The sequence below is a fragment of the Podarcis tiliguerta genome (assembly GCF_965153285.1).
Source record: "Podarcis tiliguerta genome assembly, chromosome: 9".
Lineage (NCBI taxonomy): Eukaryota > Metazoa > Chordata > Lepidosauria > Squamata > Lacertidae > Podarcis > Podarcis tiliguerta.
In genome coordinates, this window is record NC_139542.1 from 115128 (window position 1) to 135210 (window position 20083).

At 61.4% G+C, this 20083-nt stretch overlaps 3 protein-coding genes across 8 annotated transcripts in view; 2 read left to right on the forward strand and 1 right to left on the reverse strand.

Annotated features, from left to right (window-relative positions):
- Positions 1 to 20083, forward strand: part of LOC310657504 (maestro heat-like repeat family member 5) — a 132222-nt gene that overhangs the window by 111622 nt on the left and 517 nt on the right. The gene's annotated exons all lie outside the window — the stretch shown is intronic.
- On the reverse strand, positions 221 to 4055 carry DOK1 (docking protein 1). Its single transcript, XM_083456730.1, has 5 exons — positions 3907 to 4055; positions 2803 to 3099; positions 2386 to 2482; positions 1916 to 2088; positions 221 to 1397 (listed from the first exon to the last, which is right to left on the reverse strand). Exons 1-5 carry the CDS (start codon positions 3973 to 3975, stop codon positions 336 to 338), a joined length of 1698 nt encoding a protein of 565 aa, XP_083312856.1. The 5' UTR covers positions 3976 to 4055; the 3' UTR covers positions 221 to 335.
- Positions 6876 to 19926, forward strand: LOXL3 (lysyl oxidase like 3). Of its 5 annotated transcripts, XM_083398320.1 has the most exons (16): positions 7079 to 7381; positions 7940 to 8267; positions 9018 to 9181; positions 10727 to 10938; positions 12225 to 12275; positions 14236 to 14295; positions 14546 to 14765; positions 15150 to 15330; positions 15689 to 15843; positions 16169 to 16324; positions 16818 to 16977; positions 17252 to 17495; positions 17740 to 17855; positions 18054 to 18190; positions 19204 to 19315; positions 19399 to 19926. In XM_083398320.1, the coding sequence occupies exons 1-16, from the start codon at positions 7094 to 7096 to the stop codon at positions 19470 to 19472; spliced, it is 2658 nt and encodes an 885-aa protein (XP_083254446.1). In that variant the 5' UTR covers positions 7079 to 7093; the 3' UTR covers positions 19473 to 19926. The 5 variants fall into 5 exon arrangements, with proteins under 5 accessions (XP_083254444.1, XP_083254445.1, XP_083254446.1 ...); XM_083398318.1 differs by lacking the exons at positions 7079 to 7381; positions 12225 to 12275 and adding an exon at positions 6876 to 7013; XM_083398316.1 differs by lacking the exon at positions 12225 to 12275.

Here is a 20083-nt window from a genome sequence, read left to right on the forward strand (position 1 = left end):
CTCTGAAGCAGGACACCCCACATTGGAGGGGCCCTTGGGACCAGGGGAAGATGGGGGGAACCCACCCCGACAGTTGGCAGGGCTCAGCTTCCCCTCTCCTGGCCTGCTCCAAACTGCAGCCTCCCAAAGCAGCTCCAAACACCTGCTTTGCTCAGCCCCCCCCCCACCCGTTGCCCCCCTGGGGCATTCAGCCCCACCCCCCAAGTGCATTCAGCTCCACTGAAACAAAATGCTTTAATATGAAAATAGACATCTGTAGAAAAATATTGCCCAAGACGGATCCTGCAAGGACCCAAGGGGGTCCCCTGCCCCCCCCCCGACTTCCCTGGGAGCCATCAGATCTCACCCAGGTCTTCGTAGACGGAGGCCGGCCGGCTCTCGTCCACCGACTGCTCCTTCCGACTGCTCCCCCCTGAGCGACCGGGGCTGGCCAGGGGGGGCTTCACCACCTTGCTGTAGAGGGGCTCCTCCCCCCCGCGGCCACTGTTGTTGTTGTTGCTGTTGCCAGGGGCCAGCCTGGGGGCTCCAGGCTGGGGGGGCTTCTTGTGGGTGCGGGGGGGCTTGGGGGCCGGGCAGGGCTTGGGGGGCTTGGAGAGGCCTTGCTTCGGGGGGAAGGCCGGCACTGAATATTCCCCCGTCCCCGGCAGGCAGGGCAGCTCGTAGCCAGCCGGGCTCTCCATGCCCTGCGTCCGCCAGGCCTCGCAGGGGAGGCGGGCCTCGTCGTAGATGGCAGTGGGGGTGGGCACCGGCCACTGGGCCCGCCCCTCCGGCTCGTCGTAGATGTGCACCTTGCCGCTGTGCTTGTCCTGGCCGCCGCCAGGGCCCACCTCCTCATACAGCAGTTTGCTCTGGGGAGGGCAACGCTCCTTGCCCCCCTCGCGCCGGCTGTCCACGGGTTCCGCATAGAGGGCGTCCGGCCGGGGGCGAGGGGCCCTGAGCGCGTCCAGAGGCTCGGAGTAGACGTTGCCCGCGTCCTCGGGGGGCAGTGGGTGTCCTGGCACCTCAGGGAGTGGGGAGCGGGGGGGAGTGCTGGGCCACTTGGCCAGAGGGTCCCGCAGGCCCAGCCCCTTGGCGGGGGCCGCCGCCTCCTCTTCCTCCGCGGCAGTGGCAGCGCTGAGCTTGGCGGCCAGGGCCGGGCGCAGGCCGGGTCTCTCGGGGGCCAGAGCGGGCGCCAGGCTCTCCCCCTCCAGGCTGAGCGAGCCGGCCAGGGCGCCCGGGAGCTGGCCCACCTCGGCGTCCAGGGAGCAGGTGCTGTGGCGATGCTCAACCACCTGTGCCTTCTGCGCCTGAATGGCCGCCTCCACCACGTGGAAGATCTCGTTGCCCTGCTTGGTCTCAAAGGTGAAGTTGCCTGGCCCAGACTCACAGCGCCGGCCGGCTTCAAAGGAGAACATCACCTGCGGGGCAGAGAGCGGGCACAGTCAGGGGCCGCAAAGGAGCCCCGGGGCCAAGAGGCACCCTTTGAGGGGCACAGGAACCTCCCCCGCCCCTGCTCCGCCCGCTCTGAGCACAAGCCCCGCCAGCCAGAATCCCACAGGGCCAGCAAGAGCCCTCAGCTGGCCGTAAAGCTCTTGGGCAGCACAGAAGGCCGGGGCCTGCTCCCCACTGCCCCACCCAGTGCCAGCTGGGCACCTCCTCAACCACTGAGGGAGCCCAGCCCCAGCACCAGCTCTCCCAGGGCAGCTCTTTGACAGACAGCGAGCAAGAGCAGCTCCTCCTGTTCACAGAGTTGCAGAATTGAAAGGGTCCCTGAGGGGCATCTAGTCCAACCCCCCTGCAATGCAGGAATCTCAACTAAATCACTCCTTGGGCTTCCATGATCCTGCCCCCATGGTCCTGCCCCCAGTAATGCAGCCTCCCCCCCCCCCGCCTACCTGCCTCTCCCTCCCCCATGCACCCCTCCTCCTGGACCCACCTTGTCCCGGCCATATCTGCGGAGCAGGCGGTAGGGCCAGGTGAAGAGGGGCTGGTTGGAGTGGGGGTCCCCAAGGATGAGGCCCTCGCCGGACGCCTTGAGCACGTAGACCCCCTGCAGCTTGCAGCGCTCAGCAGCCTCCGTCTTCTGCACCGTCACCCAGAACTCGCTGACTGTGGCCAAGGGGGAGAGTCAGAGCAGGCGACCCCCAGGGACCCTCGGGGGGGGGGGCAGGCACCCGACCCAGCAGCCGTCACCCCAGAATCAGCAGCCCTGGCAGCCAGAATCCTCCCAGCCTAAGCTGCGTTTTCCAAAGCGGGGGACTCCCAGCATGCAATTCTGTCCTGCAGCAGCCGTGACTTCCTATGGCACTCCCTCTGCCCCACCACCCAAACTACGGGGGGGGGGGAATGGGCTGAAAGTCTGACGGGGACAGGGTGGAGCCAGCTCTGCTCCCGAGCGCCTCCTACCTTCCTCTCGGGAGTAATAAATGGCGTTCATGGCCATCTCCAGGGGTCGCCCCCCAGCGCAGTCGGCTGCAGGCTGTGCTGCTTTGCCAGGGTTGCCCTGCCGGGAGAGAAGAACGTCAGCAGACACCCCCAGCCCTTCCCAGGAATGGCAGCTCCTCTGCTGCAGGGGGCATCCAGGGCATCCCTGGCATGTACAGCACCCCTGCCGCCCCTGAGCACGGCCAGGGGGGGGCAAGGAGTGAAGTGGGGGGCTCTTCCCACCAGCCAAGGCTGACCAGCCCTCCACCGTCCCTGGAACATCGGGAGCTGCCTTATGCAGAGCCAGCACAGTATTGTCTACACTGGCTGGCAGCAGCAGCTGAGCAGGGTTTCAGGCAAGGGCCGAGACCCCCCACCGCCACCCCAGGGTGGGCTCACCAGAAAGGCTGCCTCGCAGAGCTTGGCCATCCAGTCGGCCGCCTCCTGGGGCTCAGCGGCAAAGAGGTAGCTGCGCTCGCTGGTCTCCAGGCGGAAGGCGGAAAGGCCCTCCTTGGGGCTGCCGTCTGGGGCGGGGGCCACGCTCACGCAGTCCGCCAGGCGCACAATCTTCTTGTCCAGGCGCCTGGTGCCCACTCGCTCCGCTGGCACGGGACCCTCCTTGCCGTCGAAGAACTCCAGGCGCGCCACACCATGCGGGCTGGCCGGGTAGAGCACAAACCAGCTCTTCTTCCATCGCTGCAACGAGAGGCAGAGCGGAAATGGGGGCAAAGGAGCGCAGGGACACACAGTCGGTGCACTTGGAGCCTGCCTTTCTGCAAGCAGGGAATTTGCATATAGCCAGGGAAGGGTCTGCCCTCCCCTCGCTGCCTTCAGCTGGCATATGAGAGGCCCAACAGGTGCCTCCAAGTCAGGGTTCAAGGAGAGTGGTCAATCCGGCCTGGTCCAGTTCTGCTCCCTGCAGCGGCCACGACGCCCCACCCCGTCTGGGCCAAACCAGGTACCCCTATTAGCACCCCGGGGCGCTGGGGGGGGGGGCGCTCGTCTGGCGCACGTTTGTGGAAAGGGCCGGGAAGCCCTGAGAAGAGAGCAGAGCCCTCGCCGGGACCAGACCCAGAGTTGGAAGCTGGACGGGCGGCCCCGGAGGGCGAGACAAGGCGCCCGAGCGGCAGGAATGAACGCTGCTGCTGCCGCCGCCGCTTCCTCCGCGCGCGGCTCCTCTGGCTTCGACGGGGCGTCAGAAGAAGGGAGAGCACGGGAGGTGCCCCTAGCAGCCCAGGAGCGGGGCCCGGATGGGCCTCGGGCAGGGAGGTGGTCGAGGCAGAGCAGCCCACGGGGCCCCCATCCCGAAGGGGCGGCGCGGACAGGGCGGGGCCGCGCTTCCGGGCCGCGCCGGGTCCAGGAGAGTCGCCCCTCGGCCGCCCGCGCAGAGACCGCGCTGCCGGCAGCGCCCCATCCCGGAAGCGCCGGCGGGCGGGCGGGCGGGCGGGTGGCGCTCGGAGCAACGCCCGCCGAGGGGCCCCGGCCGCGGCAGGACGCCCTTACCTTGGCGCCGATGCGCAGCCCCGACGGCTGCTGGAGCAGGAGCGGCCCGGCCTTGACCGGCGGGTCCATCCGGAAGAGTCGCCGCGGGCAGCCCAGCCGCTCCGGATCTGTCAGCGCCGCCGCCGCCTCTCGGCGCGGGGAGGGCCTTTGCCGACGGAGCGGAAGCCGCCGGGCGGGGAGGGGCAGCTCCGCCCCCAGGCCAGGGATAGGGGCGCTCGCCTGGCTCAGCCCGGCCGACAAGGGGCGGGCCGGAGGGGGCAGGCGGCCGCGCTCGGGGCCGCCCTCTGGCCGGAAGCAGCCTCGAAGGGCGGCCGCCCGGGGGGCCCTTTCTCTGCTCGGGGGCCTCATCCCGGACGACGTGGCCACCGCCAAGGAAAGCTTCGAAGCGAACTGGTTTCGTGATCCAAAGTTTGCCTCTGCATTTGGGACGTTACAAGACCAGAAACATCAAAACTTCGACGGGACAAAAAAAAGTTTGATAAAATACTCCGCTTTCTGGAGCGGACATTCAGGCGAGAGGCCGCCTTAAAGGAAAAAATAATCCCCAACCGACGGAAAAAAAGAGGAAAGAAACGCGTTTGTATTTGGAAGCGTGGTGGCAAGTCCCCCGGGGGGTTGGGGTTGGCTGCGACGTCAGAAACGCTGTCGAAACTTTTGCTTCGTGACTCCGGAGCTCGTAGGTCTCGGGTGGGAGCGCGCGTATCCGTGGGCGGGAGGATCCCCGCGCTGCAGGTCCGTCCTGGACCCCCGAAGAGCTTCTCGGCCGCAATGCGGAGTCGGTCCGGGCGGGGAAGCCGCAAGAGAGGAGTGGGGTCTGTCGCACTCTGGACTCGCTGACGGGTTTCCCAGGATGGGCATCTGTCTGGCAACGGGGGGGGGGGGTAGCCAGGAGGCTGGACGAGCGGGGTCCCCTTTGGGGTGATCTAGCAGCAGCCACAGGGCACTTGTTCCGTTTCCATCATGGATGCTTTAGTTGAGATTCCTGCGTTCTGGGGTTGGACTAGATGACCCTAGGGTCCCTTCCCACTCTACATTTCTGTGATGCCTTCCTGCCCCACCTTTCCCCCTAGAGACCACGCGGGAGGACACATTGCACATCCAGGAGGAGGGAATGACCTGCGCTTGACCACTGGACCCTCCCAGCGCCGACAAGGGCCTGACCTGGGCCCTCAGGAAGGACTGGCATCCAGCTTAGGATCCCAGCAGGGCGGGGCCAAAGCCTCTCCTGCCCTTGGAGCCCAGAGGAGGCGGGCAGAGCTCCCGCAGCAGCAGCTGCATGGCTGAGGGTGGCTCTTCTCTGGCATGGGAAGGGGCTTCTGCCGAACCCCATGGCCTCTCAGCTGAGAGGCATCTGCAGTATGGAATTTTTATTTTATTTTGTTTGTTTGTTTGTTTGTATATCACACTTCATCCCTAGATTTTGGGGCAATCACAACATAAAATAAAAGAGAAAAACACGAAATACGCAATAAAAACAAGAAACAAACCAACCAATAACCCCGTCCCCACAGCATTTCAGAGAGTATCCTTGAAGGCCTGCTTGAAAGGGAACAAAGAAGGGCCTCAGAAGATGATCTCAGGGTCCAAGTACCTTCATATTGAAGGAGGCGGTTCTTGAGGTATTGCGATCCTGAGCTGTTTAAGGCTTTGATAGGTCAAAACCAGTGCTTTGAATTGGGCCCAGAAACTCATCGGCAGCCAGTGCAGTTGCACCAGGATCAGTGCCATATTCTCCAACCCTCTTGCCCTGGTGAGCAACCTGGCTTCTGAATTCTGCACCAGCTGACTGTCTCCAGAGGCAGCCCCACGTATAATGCCTTGCAGTAATCTAACTTAGAGATGAGGAGAGCATAGACAATGGACGTTAGGCTGTCCCTGTCCAGATAAGGATGCAGCTGGGTCACCAGCCAAAGCTGATGGAGGGTTTTCCCAGTTTCCACGTCACTCAGGTCAACTGAGCCTCAAGAAGTACAGCACCCGCAAGCGACGTCCCTGCTCCTACAGAGTCCTCTGAAATCAGTAGCGGGCGGCCGGGCAGGGCTGCTGTTTCCCCACTAGAGGGCGCTTGCGCCCTGCTTGGTTCCAGCACCGGCTGTTCCAGCGCGTTTAGGACGCCTAGAAACCCGGCCTCTTTGTCGTGCCCACATGCAGCCCGCCTAGGTGAGCACAGCGGAAGTCGCCCATTGCGTCCGTGCCTCTGCTTTCGGATGCTTCCTTGATTTCATTCATCCTGTCAAGGTCTCCTTGAGCATTTGGATCGGGGGGACTATGGCATGTCTCCAGGACTGAATTACTCTGGGGCTTTCATCCCTCAATCAGTTTAAAAGCTGCCATGACTCCTTTTTTATTTGGTTTCTTGGGGGGGGGAGGGGGTTTGTGGGGGAAGAAGAAAACGGGGGGATATGCTCTAGGGGAATGCACTGCATACCAGGGAAAAACCAAGTAGGCTTCTCCATGAATTCTAAAGTCATCCAAGTTGGTGACCATCACTGCATCCTGAGGCAGGGAGTTCCAGTGCTTAATCCGGCGTCCTCTCCTGACCCAGAGCTAGTCGGAGGCCCTGGAGGAGACGCCCCTTGTGGGGTCTGAAGCGGAGTCCCGACCACACCCCACTCCTTGGAGAGGGCTCCTTCCTTCGACTGCAAGAGGTGCCTTTTTCCTCTCCAAGGTGGTTTTCTGGCGGAAAGTAGGCTGCGTGGCCCAGCCATTGGTCTCCGCTATAGGATCGCCCTGCGCGCCTCCTCTTGCTGTTGCTGCTGGCTCGAGACCCTCTCGGCTCCCGGGAGCTCCCCGTCCCGCCTTACGCAGGGAGGGGCCTTCCAGCCAGGCTTCTCCCTCCCTCCCGCCGCGGAGCTGCGCCCGCCCCGTCCGAAGCGGAGCCCCCGATGCTCTTCGGTGGCGGCGCGCCTGCGCCTCTCCCGCTGCCCGGGGGCTGCTCCCTGCGCCCGCCCCGCCGGCCCGAGCCAAGCGCGAGCAGGCCGGCCGGGGGCGGGGTGAAGGAGAGGCCGGCCGGGGGCGGCCCGTTAGTCGCCTGGCCTTGAACAGCGGGGCAGCGCGGCTCGGAGGCGGCGGCGGGGACGCAGTGGAGGCGGCGCAGCTCAGCCGAGGTCAGCGGGGACCCCGGGCGGGGCGACGAGGACGGCTCTTGCGGGGAGCGCACCGGAGGCGCGCGCTCCTTCGGGATGAGATGGAGCTGGGCGAGCGGGAGGGGGAACTTGGAAGACGCGACGCCGTCTCCGAAGCAGGCGCCCAGGGCAGAGGCCGCCCCCGAGCCTGGCCGGGAGGACGGGGGAGCTCCGGGGTCGGCGGCTGCGTGGGACCCCGCGGCATCCCGGGGCAGCTGGGAGGCGGGACAGGGGACGGGGGAGGAAGGGGGTCTCCAGACGCCTCCCCGCCCGGCCACTGGAGGCCAGGACTCCTCGCGGGGGCGGGCGGGCGGGCCGCGGTTCCTCTCGCAAGGCCCCGACGGGAGAAGGTAGACGGCCTCTGCCCGTGGAGGCTCCATCTCGCTCTCCCGGCTCGCAACCACCTTCTCCTTTTAAAAGTCCCGGCTCGGCCAATGCGGCCGCCGGCTGCCTCCTCCGCCCGAAGGGCTCTCTGCCCGGCCCAGGAGGGGCCAAAGCCGCCTCCGCTTTCCTTCCCTCCGCGCGTCTCAGGTTGCCCACCGGCCACCCTCTTTTTTGCGAAAGTTAAAAGCCCCTCGACAGTTCCGCAGGGTGACTCGATCCCCAAGTGGCGCCCACCTGGGCCAGCGGAAGGGGCTCCTGTGGACGAGAGGCTTCTTATGCGGCGGGGGGACTTGTTCCGGCCCCTTGGGAGCAGCATCCGCGCCAGTTCAGCAGGAGAAGCGGGGTGGGGCGCCTCTGGTCCTGGGCAAGGGCGCTGGATGGCCGCGGGGATTTGCTCTGTGCTCCCGGGTGGAGGAATGGCCTCGCTGGGGCAGGACGACCGCGAGGCTGAACTTGCGGGGCCGCGACTGCCTGCCTGGGCCCTGGGGGTACTCCCCCCTCAAGCTCCCTCTCTTCCCCTCCAGGTCCAGGCAGCCAGGACGATGGGTCTTGCTCTGTGGGAGGCGCTTGGGCTGCTGTGTGGTGTCTGGCTGGGGGTGAGCGCCGCCCAGCAGAGCACCCCAGCGGCACCCACAGCGCAGAGCACCCCAGCTGGCCCCAAGCTGCAGTTCCGGCTGGCTGGCTACCCCCGCAAGCACAACGAGGGCCGCATTGAGGTCTTCTATGGCCAGGAGTGGGGCACCATTTGCGACGACGACTTCACTCTGGCCAACGCCCACGTCCTCTGCCGCCACTTGGGCTTTGTGGCCGCCACCGGCTGGACTCACAGCGCCAAGTATGGCAAAGGCATCGGTGAGCATCGAGGGCCGGGGCAAGGGGCGCTGGGGTGGGGGGGGGGCGGGGCAGCCCCTGCACTGTTTCATTCTTGAGAAGAGGAGACACTCATAAGCTGCAGCCTTGATCTGATCCAGGCTTCACATTTTATTTTATTAAATTTCTAGGAGATCGCAGGGTGCTTCACAAAATAAAAAAAATCACAAAATACATAACATAGTAACAAGCACACCATGCAGTTTAAAAGGCCACAGATTGTTTAAATACATAATATTATGTAATTGTTTATTGCACTTAAATAAGGAGCTCACACTGGAGCACGTGCTTCTCCCACTCCTCATTTAATCTGCACAACAACCCTGTGAGGTGGGTAAGGCTGAAAGGCACGGACTGGCCCATGGTCACCCAGTGAGCTTTATGGGCAAATGGAGACTTGAACCCTGGTCTCTCCTGGTTTGACACTCTAACCACAAAACCACACTGGCTCCTCACTTTCTAGGCCACAATCTTGCAGAACCAGTGAAGGAATACTAAAAGATTGTGCATTTAAGCATATGCAGAGAGCATTTCTCCTCTTTGCTGGGTAAGCTCAGCCAGTCCTAAGGAGCAGGCATCCAAGATTGACTAAGGAAAAGTCTCTGGCTAGAGATGCTCTCAGGTTAGGCTGAGTGCTCTCTCCTTTTCTTTCTTTCTTTCTTTCTTTCTTTCTTTCTTTCTTTTTCTCCCTCTCCATCACCCACCTGACTCCTCCTGGCTACGGCTTTGCAGGGCGCATCTGGCTGGACAATGTGAACTGTGGGGGCAGCGAGAAGAGCATCACGGACTGCCGGTCGAGGGGCTGGGGCAACAGCGACTGCTCCCACGAAGAAGACGCCGGTGTCATCTGCAAAGACGAGCGCATCCCTGGCTTTGTGGACTCCAATGTGATTGAGGTGGGTGGGGGGGACGTTTGCTTGGAGGCAGGGGCAGGGGGGGAGGCCGGCAGGGCTGCTGTGCCTGTGGGAGCAGAGGCAGTGGGAGCTAGGGGGATCCCTGTTCCTGCTGCAGACAACTGCTCCCTAAGCATGTGGGTCCCAACAAGGCTGCATTAGTCAGAAGTGGAAGGCTTGGAAGAGCACAGGATGTTCCCTGAAAGAGACTGGAGGAGGCCCAGGCGGGGCAGGGGGGGGGGGAGGAAGGAAGGAAGAAGGGCCCCCAGCTGGGCCAGGCCTGCCTTCGTGCCTGGGCCTGTTGCTTGGGGCTCAGTCCCTCTTGAGGAAGGATTCAGCTACCCTGAATCTTCCAGCCTCAGCTTCATGGGCTGCCCAGGTGTGGGTGTTCATGCATCTATGGCAGGCGAGAAAGAGTAGGAAACAGCAAGCGAGAGCAAGGTAGCTCTGGCCAGATGTTCCTCTTGCAGCTGCCTGTGGCCAGCTGGCTGGGACGCGTTTCCTCCACGAAGGGAGAGCAAATGTTCAGTTGGAGGGTGATTTTCCAGGAAAAATGTCTCGTGGCTCCAGCGCACAGACTTTTCCAGGCGCATTCCTATGTGGGGCTTTAACGTCACTGTTAGCGCAGTCTGGGATCTAGCCCTGGGGGTGTAAGGGGGTCACTGCGGAAGCGGGGGAGGAGTGGGGGGCAAGAGGGAGCCTGGCCTGAGGTGTCCCTGGGAGTTGGGCAGGGCTGGTTTGGGGCCACATTCCTTCCATTTTTCCATTGCCAGTTTGCCCATATTATATTCTGGAGAAATTTGAGGTGGGTGAACTCTTCCCCACCCCCAGTTTTGGGCTTCCCTGCAAGTCTCTCCCAGCTGGCCAGGCCCAACTCAGGAAGTCCTCCTGGGAAGCTACAGCAGACCCCTCACTCCACAGAGCCCCCCCTTGGCTCTTCCTTCCTCTGCTCAGGGCTTCCTCCTCACACCGCCCTGACGGCCTCCCGTCTCCAGCTGGCGGGTGACGTCACGGCTGGAACTGGGGCACCAGCTGGGCAGAAGGCCAGAGGCGTTTTACACCCACAGCATTCCGTTCTGTGACTCGTCACTCGAGGGGAAAGTAGGGGCCGCCTGGCGTCACTTGGCCACAGCAAAGCCATGCTGCTTTCTATTAAGCAGGCCCCACACCCCTGTGGCTGCATTTTTGGGCCCAGGGATTCTTTTCTCAACAGCAGGAGGTTCCACCCCAGCCCCAGATGCCTCCTTCCTCTCAGCAAAGGAGTCTCTGCCCTCCTCCTCCTCCTCCCCCCACTTTAGAGACCCTGCTGGTTTTCTGTGTGTGTTTGGGGGCGGTGTTAAAAGTTGTTTTCCCAACAGGCTCCCACCAGATAGGTCCCACCTTCCATCCTCCAACTCCTCCTCCTGGCAACCCTCTCCAAACCCCCAGCAATGTGGGAATCTCAACTCAAGCATCCTTTCTCGGGTGGAACCCAATCCCCTGCCAGGCCAGGCAGTCAGGGCAGAGGTCTCTGCCTGGGGCTGACCCTCCCTCCCTCCCTCCCTCCAGACAGAGCAGAACCAGGTGGAGGAGCTGCGCCTGCGCCCCGTTGTCTCCCACGCCAAGCGGCCACTGCCTGTGGCGGAGGGCATTGTGGAAGTCCGCCACCGGGGCAGCTGGGCACAGATCTGCGATGAGAACTGGAGCAGCCGCAACAGCCGCGTCATCTGCGGGATGCTGGGCTTCCCTGCTGAGAAGAAGGTCAACCGCAATTTCTACAAGTGAGTGACTGCGTGGAGGGGGGAGAACCGAGATGCCCCCCCATTCAGACCCTTGGAGGACAGTCTTGCCACTGACCTCGATGGGGGAGGGGGCAGGGGAAATGGACTGGTCACATGCTGTGAAATTGCTGGTTAACAGTGTCTGTCCCTGGAGACAATGGAGGAGGGTGTCTTTGTGGGTGAAGTCAGACTGTTGAAGAGTTCCAGCTGTGACTGGAGAGACCGATAGGGGAGAGACATGTTTTGTTGCAGCTGGGGCAGAGAAAGGCGGTCAGTTGCACCATGGCATTTCTTTTCTCTGCGCTCCTGCCAGTGGTCATTCCTCCTCTGGTCACTGCTATAGATGCATGACCTCACTGTCTGTCTCCAGGCACTGCGGTCATCTGTTGGGAAACCAGGAGAGGACCGTTGGGCTCTTCCCCATCCTCTGCCCTTAAGTCTTGGATACTGTCGTCATCATAGCCATGTGTCAAGACCCCTTTAAGGCTCTGCCCCCCTGAGTGCAAATTCCTGTCAAGGATTACGCCAAACTGGGAGGTGTCGCAAATGCCACAGAAGTCAGAATCCGGGTTCAAGATAACCTTTAACAGATTGGGAAACTGGGTTAAAACTGGCAAAATGGAGTTTAATAGGGACAAATTTCAGTTTCTACACTTAGGCAAGGATAACCAGCTTTGTATATAGAATGGGGGACACCTGACTTGACAGCAGGTCATGTGAAAAGGATCTTGGGGTCTTCTACGATCACAAGCTTGACATGAGTCCACAGTGTGATGCAGCTGCAAAAAAAAGCTAATGCAATTCTAGGCTGCATCAACAGAAGTCTAGTGTCCTGATCAAGGGAAGTCAGAGTCCTGCTCTAGTCTGTCTTGGTCAGCCTCCACCTGGAGTCCCATGTCCAGTTCTGGGCACCAAAATTTATAGGTTTGGACTGCTGTAAATGACATCACCACCCTGGAGCTGAGCTATCCTACAGCTCCCGTCTAGCAATGTCCATCTTGCCTTGCAAGGAGCCAAGGTCTTTGGAGGAGGTTGCTGTCTTGCCTTGGACCTTCCTGTCTTGCCAGCTAAGCTGCTTTGAATTCAGACGGTTAGATTTGGTTAGATTTGGGGACGCTGTCTCGGTGGGAAGCTGCTCAGCGGAAGCACCTCCAGCTCTTGCAGCTAGAGAATGGGAGGATTGGGGACCAAGTTGGCCAGATGTTGCCCTGGGGGCTCCCCCACCTCCCCCTGCCAGGCCCCTCGCCTGTCTTCCTGAAGAGGCCATGTTGACTTTCCTCCCGCAGGCGGGCCAAGCGAGCTGCCAAGGGCCGGAGGAAGCCAGGCCCCCGGAAGAGGTAACGGAGCCAGGAGGCCCTGCTTCTGTGCAGCAGGTGGCCCCTGGCCCCCCGGCTCCTGAGTCTTGCCCTACCCCCCACCTGACAGGGGGCCATGCTGTCCTGCTCAGTCCGGATTCACTGGCTGTGGATCCAGAAGGGGAGGTGGTGAACCTCCTCCCCAAACCGAGCCCCCCTTTCTGCAATGCTTCCCCTGCCGGTTTGAGGGCAGGAGGTTCACCGGTGACTCAGAGGCGCTGCTGGAGGGCTGAGCTCTCTGCTTTCTGCCTCCTCTGCCTCTCAGTGGGGCAGCACCTCTCTCTGGGGCGTTCCCCAGGTGCGGATGACATTTCTTGTCTTGCCAGGGGCATGAGTGTCTCATGGCCTTAGGCTGCCCTGGAGCTGAGCCATTTCTGCTGTGCGGACGGGGGCTGGCACTGAGGAACATGGAGAGTTGGGGGGGGCAGCATTTGTCTTGATAGGACCCTTTGGAGCGCCCCCCCCATGCAGAGTTGGAATCATAGCATTATAGAGTTGGAAGGGACCTGAGGGTCATTTGACAGACAAGACAGACAGGAGAGAAGCCCTCTGGCCTTGCGATGGACGCTTGCCCGTCTCCATCACCCTGACTTGGCCTGGGGAGCTGGTGTGTCAATGGCACGGGAAGACGCCGGAATGTTTCCGAGGAAAGGAGCGGGCAGGGCGGGGGGAGAAGGAAAGTGGGGCAGCAGCACCTGAGCCATGTGAATGGGCGTCTGGCCGCGGAGGACTTTGGACAAAGGCGGCAGTGTGTGCTCTGTCTGGTCCAGGGATGTCTGAGCGGTGACTCACTGCTGGGCTGAGGGCACCTCTGTGTGCCTTCAGCTGGGAAGAAAGAGGCATCTTTGCAGGCAGGCAAGCAAAGGTGGGCTGCAAGGGGGGGCGCTGGGAGGGAGCTGAGCACCCAGGTCCCACCGCAACACAGTCGCCGTGTAACCTGGGTCCACTGTGTGGCATCATCAGTTTCCTCTCTGAGGAAAAGGGCAAATTCTGGGAGGCTCTTCAGCTCAGCCTGAGGGCAAAAGGAGGTAGAGGAGGAAGGTTTATAAAATCACACAGAAAGTGCTTCTTTTTTTGGGGGGGGCGCTCTCTCTTTCATAATTCCAGGACTCAGGAAGTGATCCAATGCTGGGAGAGTTCCAATGGGGAAAAAGGCAGCTCTTCATTGCAGAACACGGAATCTGCTTCCACAAGTCAGATGGGGGCACTTTAGAAGGGAATTAGACAAATTCCTGAAGCCCAGAGGAAGTGGGTTTGCCCTGCCTCATTCCCTGGCCCATCCTGCCCTGAGCTCTCTGTTGTGACTCCCCAAAGGTCCCACCAGGTGGAAAAAAGATATTTCCCAGCCTTTTGTGTGTGTGAGAGAGATTTTTTTTGGGGGGGGTATCCTGGGCTCTTCTGCATTCAAAACACCATGTCCTCTGCTGCTGAGCTAGGATCCCATCTGGCTAAATGGAGCCTCCTTTTACAGAAGCAGTCTACCATCCTACATGTGCCAGCTGCTGGGGAGAAAATGGGGACTGCGATCAGCTTTGAGGTTTCTCACAGCATTTTGCGTGGTGCTGTGGGGCACAGTGGGGTGGGCTAGAGGGAGGCTTTGAATGCCCAGCGAGGGCAGGAGGGGGCATTCTCCTGTTCTTCAGTGTCCCAAGGCAGAAATGAGACATTGAGCCATAGAACTACAGAGCTGGAAGAGACCTCCCCCCGTAATGCATGACTGCCGGTGTGGGGCTGCATGGCTTCTCTGCGTGGGGCTGGGTCTGCTGGCATGAGTCCTGGGGGAATGGATGCCACGCTTGCTTCTGACAAGCCTGGGCTGGCCTCTGCGGCCTGATCCATCCCGGAGCAGTGCAAATGAGCAGAGAGTTTGCAAGGATCCGGCCCCAGGGAGGGAGGGGTGCATGGTGGGCTCCGTCACTCACCTTGTCTGTCTGTCTTCCAGGCCGGTCTCCAGGTCTCGCCCCAAACATAGACGCAGGGAGGACTTTAGGGGCACCAAGAGGTAATGGGGCCTTGCGAGTCCCTGGGAGTCTGAGGGCAGGCCTGGCACCCGGCTCCTGCCCTTGGAGGGAGCCAGAGGCTCTTCTGCAGCCGTCATTCCAGGTCCAGAGAAGCCGAGGGCCCTGCTTGGTATTGAGTGCAGGGGACATTGGAGGGGGGGCCAGATGCTATGATGCACGCCTGCCCCACAGGTGCCCCACCTGTGTGCTCCTTCCAGCCCTGCCCTCTGACCCCTCTCCTCTTCCCTGCAGGCTCTCCCTGGAGCGGCAGCCGCTCAACTACCGCCTGCACTCGGTGGCCTGCCTGGGGACGGAGGTGCACCTCTCCCTCTGCTCCTTCGAGTTCTACAAGGGCAATGCCACGGGCGTCTGCAGGGCGGGGATGCCGGCCGTGGTCAGCTGCGTCCCTGGGCCGCTGTTTGCCACCGGGAACGCCCAGAAGAAGAAGAGGCAGCGGCAGCAGACGGGGCAGGTGAGCGAGGAAGGAGGGAGCAGGGGGCGCTCTTTCACAGAATCCTAGAATTGTGGAGTTGGAAGGGACCCCCAAGGGTCATCCAGTCCAACCCCTGGAACGCAGGACACAGCTCTTTATTATGACCTAAACCTCCCTCCTTTCCTCCAAATGGAGTGCAAGTTGGCACCCTCTTAGCATTTTGTCCTGCACCAACCCTGGAAGACAGGTCAGGCTGAGAGATGGCAGCTGCCCAAAGATCGGCCTGTGAGCTCCAGGGTGCTGGAGTCTCTCCCAGGTCCCAGCTCTCGAACCACTGCGCTGCACTACCTCTGAGGACTGTGGAGTGGGGCAGCCTCAGGGCCCCACCTCCTGGGCGTCTCAACTGCCCTTTGCTCCCCACAGCAGCGCGTACGGCTGAAGGGAGGGGCCAAGCTCGGCGAGGGGCGGGTCGAGGTGCTGAAGAACGGCGAGTGGGGCACCGTCTGCGACGACCGGTGGAGCCTGGCGTCCGCCAGTGTCGTGTGCCGGGAGCTGGGCTTTGGGAGCGCCAAGGAGGCTCTGACGGGGGCACGCATGGGCCAAGGTGAGCCGCTGGGGGGGCCTGGGCTGCTCCTTCACGGGTGCCCCCCAGTCCAACAGTCCCTCCACCCCCCCACATCCGTCTGGACTGCCACAGGTGCCAGAAAGGCCTGGCACTCCATGTTCATGGGGGGGGGTCCCCTAACTCTGCATGCGCCCCCACCAGGCAGATATGTGCTGACTTTGGAAATATACTTCTACAGAAAAGACTAGCAAATGAAATGTGGGTGGTGGCTTGGGGTGAAGAAAGGGGGCACAGGCCGTCTCTGGCTCCCCACCACCACCTTCCCCATAGACTGCCCCCCAAAAGGGGCTCTCAGCTGGCCATTCTCAGAGGCCCAACGTTTCCTCTCCTGCCACAGGAATGGGCCAGATCCACCTGAATGAGGTGCGCTGCCTGGGCACCGAGAAGTCCCTCTGGAGCTGCCCCCACAAGAACATCACGCAGGAGGACTGCAAGCACACTGAGGACGCGGCCGTGCGCTGCAACGTCCCCTACATGGGCCACGAGACCACGGTCAGCACTGGGGGCCCCAGGGAAGAGGGGCCTTGTCCTCTCTCCACCCCCCAAGTAGCAGCAGCAGCAGCCCCTCCCAAAGGACTGCGAACTTCACTAGGCTGCCTGCAAGCTTTGCCCAGCCCCCAACGCCCCCTATCCTGATTGGGGCTGCCAACCCCCAGTGCTTGGTTTGAGGCCAGGGCTGGGGCACCCTTGAGCCCATCATGACGTGCCCCCCCTTTGGCCACTGCCCGCCTGCCTTCCTGGCCTTGGCTGGTGGGAAGGGGCAGCGAGACAGGATGGGGAGGGACAGCCGGCGGCTCATCGCTGGGCTTCCCCACAGATCCGCATCGCCGGGGGCCGAACCGCGTTTGAGGGGCGCGTGGAGGTGAAGCACGCCGGCCGCTGGGGCACCGTCTGCAGCACAGGCTGGAGCACCACCGAGGCCATGGTGGCCTGTCGCCAACTGGGCCTGGGCTACGCCATGCATGCCGTGACGGTAGGTGTGGGGCAGCCGTGGGGCTGGGAAGGAGGCAGTCGGGGGGGAGGGGTTTCCTGGGAGGGCAGCTGGGTGAAGGAGAAGAGGCCCAGTGGAGAGGAAGAGGGATGTGGGGGCTACTACTAGCCAAAAGAACTGTGGAGTTGGGAGGGACGCCAGAGGCCATCTAGTCTGACCCCCTGAAGCAGCCCTGGCAGATGACCAGCTGCTCTGCTCCCACAAGGCAGGAGAGTCCATTGGATCTGGTGCTCTGGTCTCTGGTCGGACACTGCAGGATCAGGATTTGGGAACCAGCACAACAGACTCCCTCAGGAGCTTGGAAGCAGAGGCTGGATGGCCCTCTGTCCCAGAGGCTTTTGTTGCCATTCCTGCATTTCAGGGGGCAGGACTAGATGGCCCTTGGAGGGCCCTTCTGTTTGGTGCTTCTGCTTGTGCTGGCCACAGAGAGGGGCAAAGGTGCCCCACTGCCCTGCCTCTTGTGCTCCATCTCCAGGAAACGTGGTACTGGGATGCCAGCAACGTGACGGAGATGGTGCTGAGCGGGGTGAAGTGTGGGGGGCACGAGATGGCGCTGAGCCACTGCCAGCACCACAGCACCCTCAACTGCCCCAAGACGGGCACCCGATTCGCCGCTGGAGTCATCTGCTCAGAAAGTGAGGCTGGGAGGGGCTGCTGGGGGGCAGAGAGAGACCCCGGGCCTGGGCTGCTCCTGGGAAGCCCATTGGGGGTCAGGGGAGGAAGGGGCTCCTTTGAGAGACATGCCCTCCCACCTTCACTGGGAGCCGGCTCTGAAGCCCCGGGTGTGGGGTCACTGAGAGGAAGAGGGGCCAGCCCCACAGCAGAGGCTGGCTCTTCAGCCGGCCCTATGCCTTGGGCTAGCCCCACAGCTGCTGGGCCCGGCCCCCTCCCCTTCTCCTCTCTTCCCAGCTGCCTCGGACTTGCTGCTGCATGCCCCCCTGGTACAAGAGACGGCGTACATTGAGGACCGCCCTCTGCACATGCTCTACTGCGCTGCGGAGGAGAACTGCCTGTCCAGCAGCGCCCGCAATGCCAACTGGCCCTACGGCCACCGCCGACTCCTGCGATTCTCCTCGCAGATCCACAACAACGGCCGGGCCGACTTTCGCCCCAAGGCCGGGCGCCACTCCTGGGTCTGGCACGAATGTCACGGGTGAGCACCCTTCTCTTGCTCCCTCTGGGCTCAGGGCTGGGTCTCTCGCTCTTTTCATTCTGTTGCCTTTATATCCCACCTTTTCCCCCAAGGAACTAAAGGGGGCGAAGGCATGGATCTCTCTCTGCCCTCTTCATTTAAATACCCTGCAAGGTGGGCTAGTTGCCCAGGGAGCTTCATGGACCCTGGTCTCTCCTTGTCCGATGCTCTAACCACTGCACAACACTGCCATGTCTCACCCCAGGCACTACCACAGCATGGACGTCTTCACCCACTATGACCTCCTGACTTCCAATGGCACCAAAGTCGCAGAGGGACACAAGGCCAGCTTCTGCCTGGAGGACACTGAATGCCACGAGGGTGGGTGAAACTGCCAGAGTGCCTGTGGCCGTGGGGGGGGGGAGCAGGGGGGCAGCAGCTGCCTTTGCTCTGAGGCTCAGAAGCCCAGATAGGCATGGGATCGAAAGGACTGACTGGCAGCAGCAGCAGCTTCCCAGGGGTTCAGGGAGGAGTTTGCTGCCCCTGGCAGGACTTGACCCCCTCCCCTTTTTTGGACAGACGTGAGCAAGCGCTATGAATGTGCCAACTTTGGGGAGCAGGGCATCACGGTGGGCTGCTGGGACCTCTATCGCCACGACATTGACTGCCAGTGGATAGACATCACCGACGTCAAGGCTGGCAACTACATCCTGCAGGTGAGACCGGAAGAGGGAGGGGAGGGGGCAGCAAACTCCACAGGTGAACTGCAGGTTGTGTGAATGGCAACTGTCAGGGATGCTACAGCTGCGGTTCCTGCATTGCAGGGGTTGGACTATATGGCCCTGGGGGTCCCTTCGGCAGGAGATGAATTCAGGATTAAATCTGTAGATTAAACCACCTATCCCACATGTGGGAGAAATGGAAAAGCTAAGTGGGCTGTGAAGCCTTTTTGGCAAAGTAAACACACTTAAAGTCATTTTGCAGCTTCCTGAATTTTAGGAATGGGGCAGTTATACCTTTTTATACCTTTATTTGCGGCTTACTGACCTTCCTCTCTTTACCTGCTGCAGAAAAGGTACTACACGTTTTCGTAATGCAAACAAAAATTGTTTACTTACATTTCAGTGCAGGCAGCAAATACAGGAAAGTAGAAGCATAACGACACTTTTAAGTTACAGTAAAATAAAGGTTGGTAGTCTCAGAACAGGGTGTGTTTGTCTGGAGCCCCCAGGCACATGACTGCTTAGCTTGAGAGCCTGGTGGACAGGGAGGGCAAGGGATTGTCACAGAATTTCCTCCCAAAGGAGACACACACACAGGAGGTCCTTCCACCCCTCCATTTCTATTAAGGGAGTCCCTGCCAAGCCTGGTCTTATGAGAGGCAGGAAGTGATTTCCTCTCTCTACCCCCCCCCCCCCCCGCCTAGTTTGCTATAAATAGGGCCTGATCCAGCCCTGTGGATGCAACTCCATAGACACTGATCTGGCAGTGAGCCCCATAGGATGTACTTCTGAGCAAAAGGCCATCAAAGGCTGGGCACTAAATCAGGCCCTGTTGAAATCAGTGGGACAGGCATGGCAGGGGGCACTGCACCTGTGGAGCTTCCGCCTCACTCCTCCTACCCTCCAGCTCTGAGCGCTCCCTGCCCCTCCCCGGATGGGTGCCAGTTCTTCCCAGCAGCCCATGGGGCACAGAGCTCCCTTCAGCCTCCCTCCCTCCCTCCCTCCAGGTGGTGATTAACCCCCGGTATGAAGTGGCGGAGAGCGACTTCACCAACAACGCCATGAAGTGCAACTGCAAGTATGACGGCCATCGCATCTGGGTGCACAGCTGCCATATAGGTACTTTCCGAGGGTTTTTTTGGGGGGGCTTGCTGGGGGTCCCCTCCTCTTCCTCATGCCCTCCTCTGGTCCTTCTGCTGCAGGTGATGCTCTCAGTGAGGAGGCAAACAGGCGCTTTGAACAGTACCCAGGACAGCTCAACAACCAGATTTTATAGGCCAGACCACAAGCGCCACCGGCTGGCCTGCCCCACAGAAGGGGGGCTGAACCCTGAAAGCCCATGACAGACAGACAGCGGCTCACCTGGCGCGCCACGGCCCTGGACGGTGCAAAGAAGCCGGTTGGCAATGGGCAGAAGGAAAGCAGCCTGCTGACCCCCTGCTCCCCCCCCTCCATAGGGGAGCTGGGACTGAACTGCAAGGCCAAACCCCCCTTCCCCCACAACCCCCACCTCAAAGCTGTTTGCTTTCTTTCCCACAAATGGGAGCATCTGACATGGTGGAGAAATTGCAGGGGGGGGGGGGTCAGGAGGAAGGCTGTCCACACCACTCCTGCCTGCCTGCTCAGGAGCTGCTCCTTCTGCCCCCCTGCACAGCCCCCCCCCCTTTCTGGTGCTGCAGGCTCTGAGGCCAGTTCTTGTTTCCTATATAAAGTTCATGTCTTTTGTCCAACTTGCCTCCCAGCTGATGTGTGAGGAAGGGGCAGCTCAGCTCTGAGACAGGAAAAGCTCCCCCCCCCACCCCCCATTGCCTGCCCCCCAAAGGCACTTGCATCGCCTGGCCAGAGCCAGCTGCCCCTGGGAGGGGTCTGGCAGCCCCTCAGTGTGGT

What these genes read in the sequence shown, in the direction of transcription:
- DOK1 (XM_083456730.1), bottom strand. Translation starts at nt 3,975, where the DNA reads ATGGACCCGCCGGTCAAGGCCGGGCCGCTCCTGCTCCAGCAGCCGTCG. An exon ending in GGCTGCGCATCGGCGCCAAG is followed by an intron (nt 3,100 to 3,906) that starts GTAAGGGCGTCC and finishes CTCTCGTTGCAG; the next exon opens with CGATGGAAGAAGAGCTGGTT. An exon ending in TTATTACTCCCGAGAGGAAG is followed by an intron (nt 2,089 to 2,385) that starts GTAGGAGGCGCT and finishes CCTTGGCCACAG; the next exon opens with TCAGCGAGTTCTGGGTGACG.
- LOXL3 (XM_083398320.1), top strand. Translation starts at nt 7,094, where the DNA reads ATGGAGCTGGGCGAGCGGGAGGGGGAACTTGGAAGACGCGACGCCGTC. An exon ending in CAAGTATGGCAAAGGCATCG is followed by an intron (nt 8,268 to 9,017) that starts GTGAGCATCGAG and finishes ACGGCTTTGCAG; the next exon opens with GGCGCATCTGGCTGGACAAT. An exon ending in TGGAGTCATCTGCTCAGAAA is followed by an intron (nt 16,978 to 17,251) that starts GTGAGGCTGGGA and finishes CTCTCTTCCCAG; the next exon opens with CTGCCTCGGACTTGCTGCTG.